The 14,999-nt window shown below is 34.4% G+C and overlaps 1 protein-coding gene across 8 annotated transcripts in view; it reads right to left on the reverse strand.

Annotated features, from left to right (window-relative positions):
- STAP1 (signal transducing adaptor family member 1) overlaps positions 1–14,999 on the reverse strand; it is a 59,989-nt gene that overhangs the window by 18,062 nt on the left and 26,928 nt on the right. For all 8 annotated transcript variants that reach the window (XM_079153711.1, XM_079153709.1, XM_079153708.1 and 5 more), the window contains 3 exons: positions 14,256–14,384; positions 8,374–8,443; positions 5,844–5,940 (listed from right to left, as the gene is read on the reverse strand). In XM_079153711.1, the coding sequence (XP_079009837.1) occupies positions 5,844–5,940; positions 8,374–8,443; positions 14,256–14,384 (296 nt within the window). The remainder of the gene's footprint in view (positions 1–5,843; positions 5,941–8,373; positions 8,444–14,255; positions 14,385–14,999) is intronic.

Raw genomic sequence — 14,999 nt, forward strand, 5'->3', positions numbered from 1 at the left:
TGATCCTTTATCTAGAAGACCCCCCCAAAAAAAAAAAAAAAAAAAAAAAAAAAAAACTCCACCAGAAGACTTCTAGAACTGATAAATGAATTCAACAAAGTAGCAGGAAACAAGATGACCATTCATGAATCAATAGCTTTCCTATACTCTAATCATTATTCTGCTGAGAAGGAAATCAGGAAAAGCATTCCATTCAAAATAACCTCAAAAACAGAAAATCCTTGGGAATTAATCTAATAAAGAAGGTGAAAAATCTCCACAATGAAAATTATAGAATGCTGAAGAAAAAAAATTGAAGAAAACCTTAGAAGATGAAAAGTTCTCCCATGTTCTTGGATAGATTGAGTTACTATTGTCAAAATGGCCATACTACCAAAAGCGACATATAGATTCATTGCAGGCCCCATCAAAATATCTTCTTAAATTCAAGTGGAAGAATGACAGACCCAGAATAGGGAAAGCAATCCTGAGCAAGAAGAGAAATACAGGAGGCATCACAATACCTAATCTCAAATTATACTGCACAACTATATAAACAAAAACAGCATGGTATTGGCTTCAAAATAGACATGAAGGCCAATGGAATAGAATGGAATACACAGGACAAACCCATATACTCACAGTTATCTGCTACTTGATAAAGGTGCCAAGAATGTATGTTGGAGAAAGGCAGCCTATTTAGCAAATAGTGCTGGGAAAACCAGATATCCATATGTAGAAAAATGAAACTAGATCCCTCTCACCTTGCACAAGGTCAGCTCAAAGTGGATCAAATACTTGGAATCTTACCAGAAACTTTGCAACTGCTAGAAGAAAATAGGGCCAACATTCCATCACATTGGTTCAATAACTTCTTCATTAACAAGACCCCCAAAGCATAAGAAACAAAACCAAGAATCAATAAGTGGGGTGCCATCAAGTTAAAAAAAACTTCTGCACGGTAAAGAAAATGATTAAGAGTATGAAGAGTGAATGTACAGAGTGGGAGAAAAATCTTTTCCAGCTACTCCTCTGACAGGGCATTAATATCCAGGATATATAAAGAACTCAAAAAGCTTACCACCAAAAAACAAATAAGTGAATCAAAAAATGGGCATAAGAGCTAAATAGATATTTCTCAAAAGAAGAAACAGACAACAAATACATGGAAAAAATGTTCAATACTTCTAGCAATCAGGAAAATGCAAATCAAAGCGACACTAAGATTTGGTCTCACTCCAGTCAGAATGGCAGTTATTAAGATTACAAATAAATTGTGGCAAGAATGGGGGGGGGGATGTGTATACACACATTGTTGGTATGACTGCAAATTAGTACAACCACTCTGAAAGGCCGTATGGAGATACCTCAAAAACTTAGGAATGGAGGCCAGGCATGTTGGCACACACCTATAAACCCAGTGACTCAGGAGGCTAAGAAGGATCACAAGTTCAAGCCCAGCCTTAGCAAATTAGCAAGGCCCTAAGCAACTTAGCAAGGCCCTGTCTCAAAATAAAAAGTAAAAATGGAGGGTGTAGCTCAGTGGTGAAGTACTCCCGGTTTAAACTCTCACACCCCCCCCCAAAATTAAAAAATAATATTAGGACTGAAACCACCATATGGCCCAGTTATTCCACTTCTTGGTATTTATCCAAAATAACTAAAGTCAGCATGTTATAGCAATAAGGCCACATCAGGGTTTATAGCAGCATAATCAACAGTAGCCAAGTTATGAAATCAGCCCAGGGGCCCATTAATAGATAAATGGATTAAGAAAACGTGGTGGATATACACAACAGAGTTTTACTCAGCCATAAATAAAAATGAAATTATGACATTTTCCACTAAATGGATGAAAATGGAGAAATCATACCAGACCCAGAAAATCAAGAGTCAAATGTTTTCTTTCATATGCAGAAGCTAGAGGAAAATAAGATTTAAAAAGAGATGGGTTGGGGAATCAGATAGCATACAGATACAGGGAAGATCAGTAGAGTAGAAAGAGATAGGGAAGGGGAAGGATGGGAAAGAAGAGGAAACGCAGAATGAACTTAATAAAATCATGCTATGTGTATTTATAAATATACCACAGGGAATTCTGCCTTTATGTATATGTAGAAAGAACCAATAAAAAGTAAACTAGTGAAAGGAAGATCAGTAGAGTAAGGGGGAGGAAATAGGAGAGGGAATGTGGCAGGAAAACAGGAATTGAAATGGAGTACGTTAAATTCCATGCATGTATGATTTTGTCAAAATGAACCCAACTACTATGTATGATTATAACAATGCTCTAATTAAAAACAAATGATACCTATATGATTAAAAAAAAAACAATGCCTCCCAGCAAAATAGTAATTATAAAGGGAACTTCCTCACTGAAAAGGGCATTTTTTAAATCATCTTTAAAAAAAAAACCTTTAGTATCATCCATAGTAGTGAAAAATGGAATGTTTTTCTTCTAAAACTGGAAGGAAAAAATGTCCCATCTCACCATTAGCATTCAGAATTGCTCTGGACACCCCACCCGGTATTGTGAGACAAGTAAAATAAATGCATATGGATTGAAAAAAAATATGAACTAAGTCATCTATTTACAGATACCATGACATCTACATAGAAAATTCCAAAATTCTACCAAAAAAATAAAAATCCTTTAGAAACTAATAAGTGAGGTTTTCAAAGTCTTAGAATATCCAACTCCATATATTTCTATATACTAATGATGCACAGTTGGAATTACAAAGTTTTTCTAAAGTAATTAAAATAAAACCAAAAAATTAAAAAGTTATAAACCTAACAAAATATGTGCAGGATCAATATCCTTGAAAACTACTAAGCTCTATGAAAGAAAAACAACCCAAATGGACCTAACAGAATGCATTTCTCAATTGAAAGACTCAAGATGTCAATTCTCCCTAAAATGGTGTATGATTCAACAAAATCCAGTAAGAATCCCAGGAGAATTGTTGTGTAGATAGCAGCATGGCATTCTAAATCTTGTACCAATGGCATAGAAACTAGACTAGTTCAGATAATCTTGAAAATGAAGAACAAAATAATATTCCTGATTTGAAGAATCATAAAGTTATACTAATAGAGATTGTGTGATATTGGTGAAAGGGTAAGAACATATACCAATGAAAATTGATCCATATAAATATGGTCAATAATTATTTTAGAATGATGAGCTGGGGTGTAGATCAGTGGCATAGCACATACTTCACCAGTTCCAGGCCCAATTGCAATAACCAGCACAATTTAAAAAAAAAAGAGGCAATGCAATAAAGGATGGTCTCTTTTTAGATATAACCAATCTAAATGCAGATGAAATGAAACTTGACTTACCCTTCCCACTTTAAATGAAAATTCAAAATGGATCATAGACCCAAGTATGAGACATAAAATTATAACAGATCCAAAAGAAAATAGGAAAAAATATTTTTGTGATCTTAGATTAGGTGAAGAGTTCTCAGATACAACATACCAAAAGTGTATAGGAACTAAACTGAAAATTTGTTGCTAGTCAAAGTTTAAAACTGCCAAAAACAATGTGAAATAAAAACACACAGACTGAGAAAACATTTACAAATGAAATATCTGACAAAGGACTTGTATTCATGTTATGTATTGTACTCTCAAAACTTAAGTCTAAGAGAACAAACAATAGTAAAAATATGGGCAAAGGATTTAATCAGATTACTGATCAAATAAGGCATATGAATGGCAGCATATAAAAAGATTCTCAACATCATTATTGAATAGTAGTTAAAACTACCAAGAGATACATGCATACTTATTAGAATGTGTGAGTGTATGTGTGTTGACACCAAGTTCTGGCAAAAATATAGGATCTGAAACTGTCCAGTTGATTGCATCAATGCCAAAAACAGGACCACTTCTGAAAACAGTTTGGCAGTTTCTCATAAATGTAGACATACATTTATCACATAACCCAATAATCTCAATTTTCTATATTTTACCTAATGAAGACAAAGACATATTCATACAAATAATAGTTTTTGTTTATATAATTTAGTAATTGCCAAAAACTGGAAATAACCCTAATCCATACTGTGAAATACTATTCAGTAATTTAAAAGAATGTGTTAATACTATACATACTTGTATGAATCTCAAGATCATGATGACTGAAGGAAACCAGTATCAAATGATTCCATATTGTGATTCCAAGTATATGATATTCTGGAAAAACCAAAATTATAGATATGGAAAGCAGATCAAGGATTGTTGCTGGTGAGAAAGGCTGGCTAAAGAGCAAGAACAGGAGGGTATTTTTTGAGGTGATGTAACTTTATCTTGCCTATGGGGGTAGTTGTTGAAATTTATAGGACTGTACACCAAAAGAACATTTTGTTGCATGCAAATTTTAAGAATAAGGGTTTTTTGTTTTAAAAAGGAACAGAAAAGTAGAACCTATACATTAGGCACATCACACGGAGAAGTAGTAATTCAGTTCACACTCCCTATACTAAAAGTTCCAAGAGGATCATACTTTATCCTCAGCATTAAGAATTTGTAGCCCAGGGATTGAGGGTTAGTGGGGGTGGATCTCATGAAAACAGAAAGGAGATCAGTAGAGTAGAGGTTGGAAACTAGGGAGAGGGAGAAGGAGAAGAGAGAAAGAGGAGGTACTGGGGGATAAAACAGACCGAATTATGTTATATGCATGTGTTGAATACATAACAAGAAGCCCCACTATTATGAATAATTATAAAGCAATAAAAACCCTAAGATAAATAAATAGTAGTCCAAGAAAATGAAGCTATCATTCTCTCCTTGCTGCTCTGAGATCTTATGTGAGAATTACTTTATTCCAGTTTCTTTATTCTTCCCTGATGACCTGGAGTAACTTGATTATTTGGATGATCTAGTCTAGTTCTCTGCCTCCATTATTAGAGCCTGGACTATCATCTTTAAAGATCAGAGACCAGATGAAGAGAGGTCAAGCCATCCCTCACTGACAGTAGGTGTGACCAAGGCTCACTGGAACAATCCAGCCCCACTCAAGCCACTGGTTACTTCAAGTCATTTGAGTGATGTCAGGTGAAAGTAAAAGAACTGCCCAACTGAATCAAATCCAAGTTTCTGATCCATAGAATCATGATAAAATGCTTGTTGAAAACAACCATCATGTTTTGGGGACAGCTTGTTGCACAGTGTTTGATAACTGATACAGTATCATCCATGCAGCAGGAAAGTTATATTGGATTTTTCCATCCTTTCCCAATGTCATGGGTATGTGAACTGTGCTGCTGCACAGGGTTCCATGTTGGGTTTAATGGGGTCTTCTATCATTGTTTTGACTTCTTATGTACAGGGGATCCACAAATTCTGTAGCTTCTCCTAACTACAATTTTTATCTGTAGTTTCTCACCACCTATTCATTGTTTATTATCGTCTGACTTCTGCCTTTATAGTGGAATAAAAGTTCTTAGTGCTGCCTAATGACCAATTCTCATATTATCTTCTTAATCTTTATCCATTTTATCCTGTCTAAAGTATCTGACATTATTGATAGACCATTCCTTTACTTGTTTGGTTTCTGTGACTCTATATGATTATGTTTTCCTCTTATCTCTGAAAGGGTTTAATAAAGGCAAGAATGATGGAATAGTCACAATTTATGCCTCACGATTTTTCATTCCCCAAAATGAATCTATATTTCTTTGACAAGGTTATATTGGTACTCCCTTATCTTCACAGACTCAGTAAAAAATTAATTGCCAATTGGATTAATTTAAAAGCTAAACTACACTTCCTACCTGGCTGGTGTTACAAATCATATCAGAGATTTTTGGTTTCCTTGTGATTTCCTTAATATGGCAACAAAGTGAAGGACATACCAAGGTTGTCCTCTATTGAATATATAAATGGTCTTAAATTTCCTCGAGTCTCCTTCACGAAATAATCAATGACACTGAAGAGGTTTGGAAGTGTTACCTGTATAAAGAGAAAGTGAGAGAAGGTTCAGAATCACCCAGGTAAAGAGTAAGAAATGGCTCAACTGTAATTTGATGAAGATTCCTGTGTTATTTCCTGACTTCCAGAAACTCATGTCAGTAACTTACTTCAATAGCTTACTGACTGACCATAGTTTTCCTTACCCCTGTGTCTTATTTCTCCTTTCTGATGAGCATGTTTCAGTTCTCTGTTGAGGAATTTCCCCTTACCTAATGAATACAGACTGGTGGACAATAATTAGCTACCTTGCTGTCCCTCCATAAGACATAAGAATCACTGAAAATTAGGTCAGAAAGTACTACCTTCTTGAAATTTGAACTTGAGTAGAGGAAGCTAGCAACTTTCTAATAAGATGGTTATTAGTACAAGTAACTAATTCCTAGTCTCTGAGGATTTTCTTGCCTTTGGAATGTTTATTACAACAACATTCTATATTCTTATAATGAATTCACTTTTGCCTAGGTTAGGCAGAGTTAGTTTTCTCTACCTTAAACTAAAGAATACTTAAAGTCAGAGAATTTAAGCATTTTAATATCTCTCTGTGACAGGATAATTTACTGGTTTAGAAGTAACTGAAATCTCTCTTTACCCCCAACCAAAATTTTTATACAAGTGAAATCTATTTATATGTGACTATCCCAGGTAACCTTGAAGAGGAAAAGAATTCATAAAAATGCAACTTGGTTGAGTGGTAGGGTTGGGGAGAGTAAAAGGTGAAAGCAGACTTCAGGCTGTTACTTTTCCTCCCACTGTGTACTGTGGAGACTAATGACAGAAATGAACCTAGTCCACCAGTTACAAAGATGTAACTGATACATGTAGATATATCAGTTACATCTTTGTACTTCCCTGACCATTACTTGTAGTCACTTGGTTATTTGGATGATCCTTTAGCAACAAGTTCTCTGCCTCCTTCATTAGAACTTTGTTTTAAAAGCCCAGTAGGCATGGATCTGAGACATGAGCTCTGGATCATTTTTGGTGAAGATATCAGCAAGTTGTAGGAGTCAGCAGCTGCCTTGCTGCTTATGGATGAAGTATAATAAATTCAATCACCTATCCTTTTTCTATTTGATCAACATGATGGATCTGGAGAGACAAAGAAACTCTTTAAGATCCACCAATTCCACTTAAATACTATTCAGACATCTTTCCTGACCCATCCATCTTTCCATTTCTAAAACCACAGAGCTATATTCCTTTTCATTAGCATCCTAGAACATAGGATATGCCACCACATTTTCATCAGTTGAGACCAGTGTAAATAAATTTTCTCACCTGTATGATAGGCACAGTATATACACCAGGCTAATAAAAAAAGATTAAATTAAATTGTACATTTAAGTTACTTAGCTCTCTGCCCAACATGTAGTTAAGATGTTGTATCTTTAGCCACATGATAAGACAGCTAGGATGGGAGAGGAGTTAAAGACAAGGAAGAAACCTTTTCTTCACTGGTATGCTGCTATTAAAGAGGATTTCTGAACTCCATTGCAAGTTTTAGAAGACTAGTGTAATGATTAATTCAAAGTGTCAACTAATCAAGTTGACATTAAGAGATGCCAATGATTAAGAGGCTTCTGGGTGTGTCAGCGAGGCCATGTCTAGGAATGCTTGGAATGTGGGATAGTGAACTGACCCTCCCTAAGCATGGGCAGCACTGTCCAATAAGATGGAATAAAATTTGGAAGAACAAGGAATCAGATGCAGATGCAAGCTCAGGTCTTCTTGAATGGGTTCTTGATTACTGCTTTGATTATCTGAGGATATCATACTCTTGCTTCTTCACTTTTCCAAAGTGGACTCTGCCAGTGATCTCCAGGTAGTTTCCAGAAGTCGTGGTCTCAGACTAGGGTAGCACTCTTGATCTTTCTTGTTCTGGGGCTTCTGCCTCTTGGACTGCACAGTTGCTGGTTCTTCCAGCTCTCCAGCTCTCCAGCTACAGATGGTCATTGTGGACTATCCAGCTTCTGGTCATGTAAGCAAATCTAATATATTCCATTTTTATAATCACACTTCTTGTTGATTCTGTTCCTCTAGAGAACCCTGACTAATACAACTAGTCATTAGCAGATTTCTTCCTATAAGCACGTGTTAATAATTGAATGCAAAATAGATGTTTAATAAAACTATTTTCTCTCCCCGAAACTACTATGTTGATAAAGATTTGCAGAGAAAATAAGTGGAGTTTTTAGAAGAAGATTATCTTCTACTCTGCCTCCACCACCTGTCTTGCATCTCACTTCTCACCCTGGATATCTGCCACCTGCAGGGTTCCTTAACTTGCCTGTTTTTGCCAGTACTGCCCCTAAGGGAAAAATCAAATCTGCTTTTCCACTTGAATATTCTATAAAGATAGGTTTGGGAGAAATCAGGAAAAAGTTCACCAGTAACAAAGAAATATCTACTTACAGGTTTTTCCAGTTCAATAGTGTAGTTTTTTCCTATGCTCATCACTTTGTAGTGCTTGATTCTTGGCATGCTAAAATGAAACAAATGATTACTCTTCATTTGATTATATGACTGAACCAATGCAAACTCAAGTGAATATAAAATATGACCTATCTACTAAACTTATGTGCCCTTGACTATAGTTGGTGGGAATAAACATCCCTGGTGGGTTGTTTGTTTTTTTAAACTGATTTACTGCATCTCTTTTGGGAGGCGATGTACAAGAAACTCAGGAAAACCATCTCACTGAGTAAGTGAATGAGAAAGAATAAAATAGAAAGAATGAGAAAGTAAATGAGAAAGAATAAAAGGAAGAAAGAATTTAAGAACTAAATATCATTCAGGTAGAAATAATTTTAAATGTCAGTAAACCACAAAGTAGACATTATAAAATCTTATGTAGATTTATACAAATCTCTTTATTAAAGGAGTAGAGAAAATTATTGAAAGCAGATTGCTTTCTCCTCTGCTTCATCACTAATCTAACCAGACAGCCCTCCATAACTCTTATCCTCCTAATTCGCATACCACCTGGATATCTGCTACCTCCAAAGCGGTCTTTGAGAAAGGAAATGCATAGTAAATGAATCCTAATACTTTCCTTTTCTATTGTCAAATAAAAATCTAAATTACTATTCCTCTAAATTCATGGTATGTTATTGATTATGAACTGCTTAAGAACAAAATACACATGCTATTCATCATTGTATTACAGAATTGGGCACACAATAAATAGTTATGAAACTGAATTTTTAAAAGTTTAGACGCTCATATCCTGCTGCTATCTAGAACTAAGCAAATTTATACAGAGAGCAGAAGTCAGTGTCCATGCCAGTTAGTTTTGAATAATAATAGCATGTTCGTCTTGAATTCCTTTGGTTCATATGGCAAGAGTGTTTAGGACCAAAACTTTTTCTAATGTTCAAAAGTCAACAGCATTTATTATGATGTCATTTGTTTAAATGACAAACTAATTCAACATTTGTCCTATGTTCAGAAGCTGTTTAAAGCAAATTGTTCATCAGATTAATATGGTCTGCCTGGACTTTTCACTTTCTTTTTTAATTACTTCTTTATCTATTTCTATTTCATACTTCTCTAGAACTGAAGTATGAAGAAGACTTCTAATCAGGGGATTCTCTCCTAATACATCATTAAATCCAAATCTCCTCTCAACTAACTACCAAACTGAAAAACAACTAATAAATTAATTCCAATGTACTACTTTCATAACATGGGATAAAATCTAACCAACCTTTTCCCTTCCTAAAATGAAGTATTCCTTAATGCTGACACTTCAGGAATCTGTTACAGACTGATCAAAGAAACATTTTTGGATAGAAAATATTATGGGGGCTGGGGTTGTGGCTCTGTGGTACAGCACTTGCCTAGCACGTGTGAGCCACTGGGTTCGATCCTCAGCACCACATAAAAAAATAAATAAAATAGAGTTATAAAAAATATATGTATTTTTAAAAAGAATATCTTATGTGCACCTTCTAGGGTGATCAACTCTGACTTTATCTTTACCCCTATCATGAAAAAAATCTTCATAATCTTTTACCTTTGAAAACTCTCAATTTCAGTTAGAATTCTTGAGCTCTATAAAATAAGTGATTGCTATTCCTTGGAAGATTTATAGAAAACTTCTTTCAAATTCTGATTCTATCACGTACACTCTGTAAGCCTTCCTTTTTCATCTATAAGATGGAAATGGTGATGCTTTACCTCGCAGGACCGTTGTGGGTTAATGCTTGCAAAGCTTTTAACACAGTGTCTGACACATTTAAGCACTCAGTAAATTATAACTATTTTTTACAACATTTTAAATGTTTTGTTTTAACTTGGGAGTTTCTGTGTGTGTGTCCATCTCTTCATTTGTAAAACATGGAAAAACTATCCTGCCTGAATGTTTTTCTTAAATCTGTTTTTTGTTCCCCTGGTGCTGGGAATCACACCGAGGGCCTTGTATGCTAGGCAAGCACTCTACCACTGAGCTCCATCCCCAGCCATGTCTGAATATTTTTATTGTGCCTGAAGGAAGTTTTTGCCATCACTCAACACAGGACCCACAAATGGTATTATGTAAGGAGAGGACACTGATCGTTGTTAGTAATAGCCATAATATTATCACCATTCGTGGCAAAGCTGTGAGAGGAAAAGTGACAGCAGGCGCTTTTGGATATTCTGATAAATAAAACTAGACTCTGAAGCAAAAATAAGGTGGAAAAGTTTCATTAAAGTCATTTAGGCCTTGACTCATTTTAAACTTGGTTTTCTTTCATATATTGTTTTGTTTTGTTTTCCACAGGAATAAAGATGGAAAAAAAAGTCAAGATCAATAAAATTTGCTGTTTAAAGGTTTCCTGATTATAACTTAAAAAATGAAGCAACTAGTCTTCTTTAAAAAGAAATGTGTAGCATTAAATGTGGTTATAAGTACTCATTCCTAGTTTCTGTTCTCAAATTTAGCCAGAAAAGAAAAAATGAACTTTGGCTAAATATGTTTTACTGCTTGCTTAGCAAATGGCTTTTCAAAGTGTTTATAATACAAACATGGCACCTAGCTGTAACAATTCCAAGAACATGAAGTTTGTTGCAAGAACAGCGTTAAGTCTTATGAATTCCTTTGCCACAGGGCTGGGTAGAGATAGATGGTATTCTCCACCAAAAGAGGAGTCACCTGGTATTTTGGCTTTGAATGACTTTTGTTTATTCCTGAGAATGGTCTTCCCTCCCACTGCTGATCTGTTAACAGATGGAAAACATTTTACTTTCAAGTACTGCTTTGTAAACCCACTTGTCCTTTCCAGCTCATGTTTTACCAGACACACTCTTCTAACTTGCATGACTGAACATTTCTCCTATAACCTGCCCGAAAGAGAATGAATTGGTTTGTGGGAAACACAGGTGCTCCATAATAGTTTAGATTTCCATCAGATTCTTTAAGCTAAAATTCACATATTCCCTATAATTGCTATCCTTAAAAATTAAGTAACCCGTTAAATAGAAAATACTAAAATCGAGCATTCTAAAAGGTCTGTTTGATACATTAGAGAACACAGATAATGATCCTAAACATAATGCATCTATTTGGCTCACAATGGAAATTTACGTGTCAAGGGTTAAAGCCATTTCTATGTATAAAATATCCTCCAGAGTCTAAATAAGCACATACTAAAATAAATAATGCATTAGTAAGACCATTCTGCCTCAGTGCTGGATTTCTAAATATGAACTGGGTGTGAGAGTTAGTTTTATCCAATCTTGTGTAAGTTTTTATGACCATCAGCTGATTTCAAAGTAGGACCAAGTTTACTAAAATTAGAATTATGTAATTTAATATGAACTTCTTTGCAAATTATTTCTTATGATTTTAAAATATAGCTTAAATACAATACAAATGTAAGTAAAAATTACTGTGATGTTAAGTTCATATCCTAAGCATCGGATCATAACTGGAAAACAGTGTTGTTTCTCATAGCTCTAATACATGCAAAATGCATTACAAAGATTGGTTGTCGACTGCCTTAAAATATTCTATTATGCAGAAAAATGCATATTTTAAAAATGGGTAAAAACAATTAGACCAAGAAAGAATACATGAGGGAAAAAACTGTCTTTTGTGACCTAATTTTACTTTTAAGCCCTTAGATTATGTTTCTTTTAGAAAAGAAAATCTATGTAAATTTAATTCAGTTTTATATCCTCTTATTTTTTTAAAGTGGAAGGTAACAGTTAAAGACATTCTATACTTTATGAGACACTCAATGTCCTAAACCCTGTAAAAGGTCAACCTCCTTGACCCAGGAGACATAAAACAGAAAAGTCTACTTTTCTCTCAGGAGTTCTAAGCTCACTGATATTTAACAGCAGTCTTTTTTTTTTTTTTTTTTTTTTTGGTTCAAGATAGTCAATTAAGTTATAAATCAAATATATTAAACTAAAACATCTATAATATTCTACTATATTTCATTGGAGTTGAAAATCCAATGTTAATGTTTAGCTTATGATAACTTGTTATTACAGCCTATGTTATCAGCTAACAAATATTAACTTACAGTAAACAAAAAACAGGGAAGTCCCAAAAAGTTCGACAGGTATTCCTTGTGGAAAAATACAGACACAGAGGTACATACACCCTCCTCCAACAGAACCAGGATCTGATTTGCCATCTAACATTCTCACCATCTATCTATTCAGTGCGTATGACAAGTATAAAGAAAAGTTTCTATTTATATGGAGTAACAGACAAGTGAATGAAGCTTCTTGGGTTATGGTTCTTATTAGCAATGTGATCATAATACCATGTTTAATTTCTTCCTGAAAGTTATTATTTAATTTTTACTGCCTTGTTATTCACTCTCAGTATTTTCATATTCAATTTATTTAGAATTACAGATACATTTTGGATAGACTGACAAATTTATTGGTAAATATATTATAGTAAATAATTTAATGGAGTATTATTGCCATGAAGACTAGTAAATTTAAGAATTAAAGTTCTATTTATGCTTTTATATGAAATAATAATTTATTAAATATTTTCATGTAGGATAAAAGTTTCCATATTTTAATTATGTTATCAGTTATGATGGTGTTAACTAAGTCAGAGTCCCTAAAAAAATGCAAGTTTTCACAGATTCTGAAAGTTGAAGTGGCCCTTAAAAGATGAAGCATCCTAACTAAATAGAAAATTCAACTTTTGCATTTATGTGTCACAGACTTCATCAAAGTTAAATCATTTTATCAAAAAGAATTCTTAACCTCCTCAAGATGCTCCTAAGGAGCTCTTTCTGTAGATAAAGCAGATTATATTAAGAGTCCAGTACTCTCCTGTGATTCAGAATGAATTTTTTGTCCTAGTAACGACTCCCTGGCCCCACCTCTGAAATCTTATACCCTATCATTTTTCTCCTTGCTCTCTCTATCAAATATATATGGTCCCTCTGTTTCTTGAACAAGTCAAGCATTCTTCTGCCCCCAAGCAAATGTACTTGCTACCTGAAACATTCTGGCCCCAGACATAGTCCTAGTTTGTTCTCTCATTTCCTTTATGTCTCTGCTTAAATGTCAGTGAATCAAGTAGGTCTTCCATGACTGCTCTCTATTAAATCTATAGCAACACAAAGGTTTTCTGTTTATATCACCACTGAGAACTCCCATCTTTCTCATTCCATTCTATCTTACTCCACAGACCTTAACACCATGTATATGATATTTTAAGTTGTATATTTATGTATAGTCTTACAGTAAACCAGGGTTGGGGTTTGTTTGTTTGTTTGTTTGTTGTTTTTTCACTTCTGTACTCTTGGTGCTCAGAGAATTACTTTGCACATAGTAGTGGCTCAATAAATATTTGTTGGGTTGAAAGAATGAATACAACTATGTTATTTGTTGAGTTTAAAGAATATATTTTATATTATATTCCCTCCCTATCCTTTTTTTTTCCCCCCCTAGGTCAAATCTTTTTTTTTTTTTTTATTGTAAACAAATGGGATACATGTTGTTTCTCTGTTTGTACATGGCGTAAAGGCATACCATTTGTGTAATCATAAATTTACATAGAGTAATGTTGTTTGATTCATTCTGTTATTTTTTCCCTTCCCCCCACCCCTCCCACCCCTCTTTACCCTCTATACAGTACTTCCTTCCTCCATACTTGCCCCCCTCCCTAACCCTAACTCTAACCCTAACACTAACCCTTCCCTCCCCCCATTATGTTTATATTTTTGGCCCCCAAAAAACACATAGCAGGTACTGATCTGAATTTATATGACTTTGCTTTCTAAAGTGGTGTCATGCTTTTAACAATTCTTCACATTTTAAAAATTTCTACATACTCTATCTCCTGCCGGATAGTGATGGAGTAGTTTCCACTGTCACTACCAGGTCTCAGGATCATATTCCCCAGGGAAGGATTCTTTTCCAGCATCTCAGTTGCTTCTTTCCGGGAAACTGTATAAAAGCATCTACAGGGGTAAGATAGAAACAGACTTTGTTTTTCATTGATGGATGCCAATAGTTAAAAATAATGCTATCAAAATACCTTTGAGAGCTTTAGTTATTAAATTTTCTTAAAACTTCTAGTTATATATTATGTAACAGTTACATAATCATAACTATCTGTTATTACAAGTGTGTGCCACTCTGAGTAGACTAATACTAAGGCCCTCATTCCCTCATTCTTCTAAAGCCTCTTTTTTAGTATAGCTGATCAGTATGTAATGACCACTGCCATTTGAAAATCTAAGACAACAATTAACAATATATTCTCAGTTTCAGCTGACAAACAAGATCTTGGCTAAATATCTGATGGTGGTTTCAGGGTCACAATACATTTCTAAATGCTTCTCTTACCTGATGTCTGCTTTAAATCACTGATGTTAAGGTTATTTCTGAACTCACTGCTTTTTATGTAATATCTTTATATGACACTGGTGGTATTTTTATGCACAAATAAAAAACAAAGTACTTCCCATTCTAAAATGTATATTGTAATCAGTAAAATACATAGTCAAATTCATTGAAAAAAAATCAGGCAGGATAGGCAATACACAAAAAATGGTAATGGCAAATATCTCTGA

Source organism: Sciurus vulgaris (genome assembly GCF_902686455.1).
Source record: "Sciurus vulgaris genome assembly, chromosome: 9".
In the NCBI taxonomy this organism is placed as follows: Eukaryota; Metazoa; Chordata; class Mammalia; order Rodentia; family Sciuridae; genus Sciurus; species Sciurus vulgaris.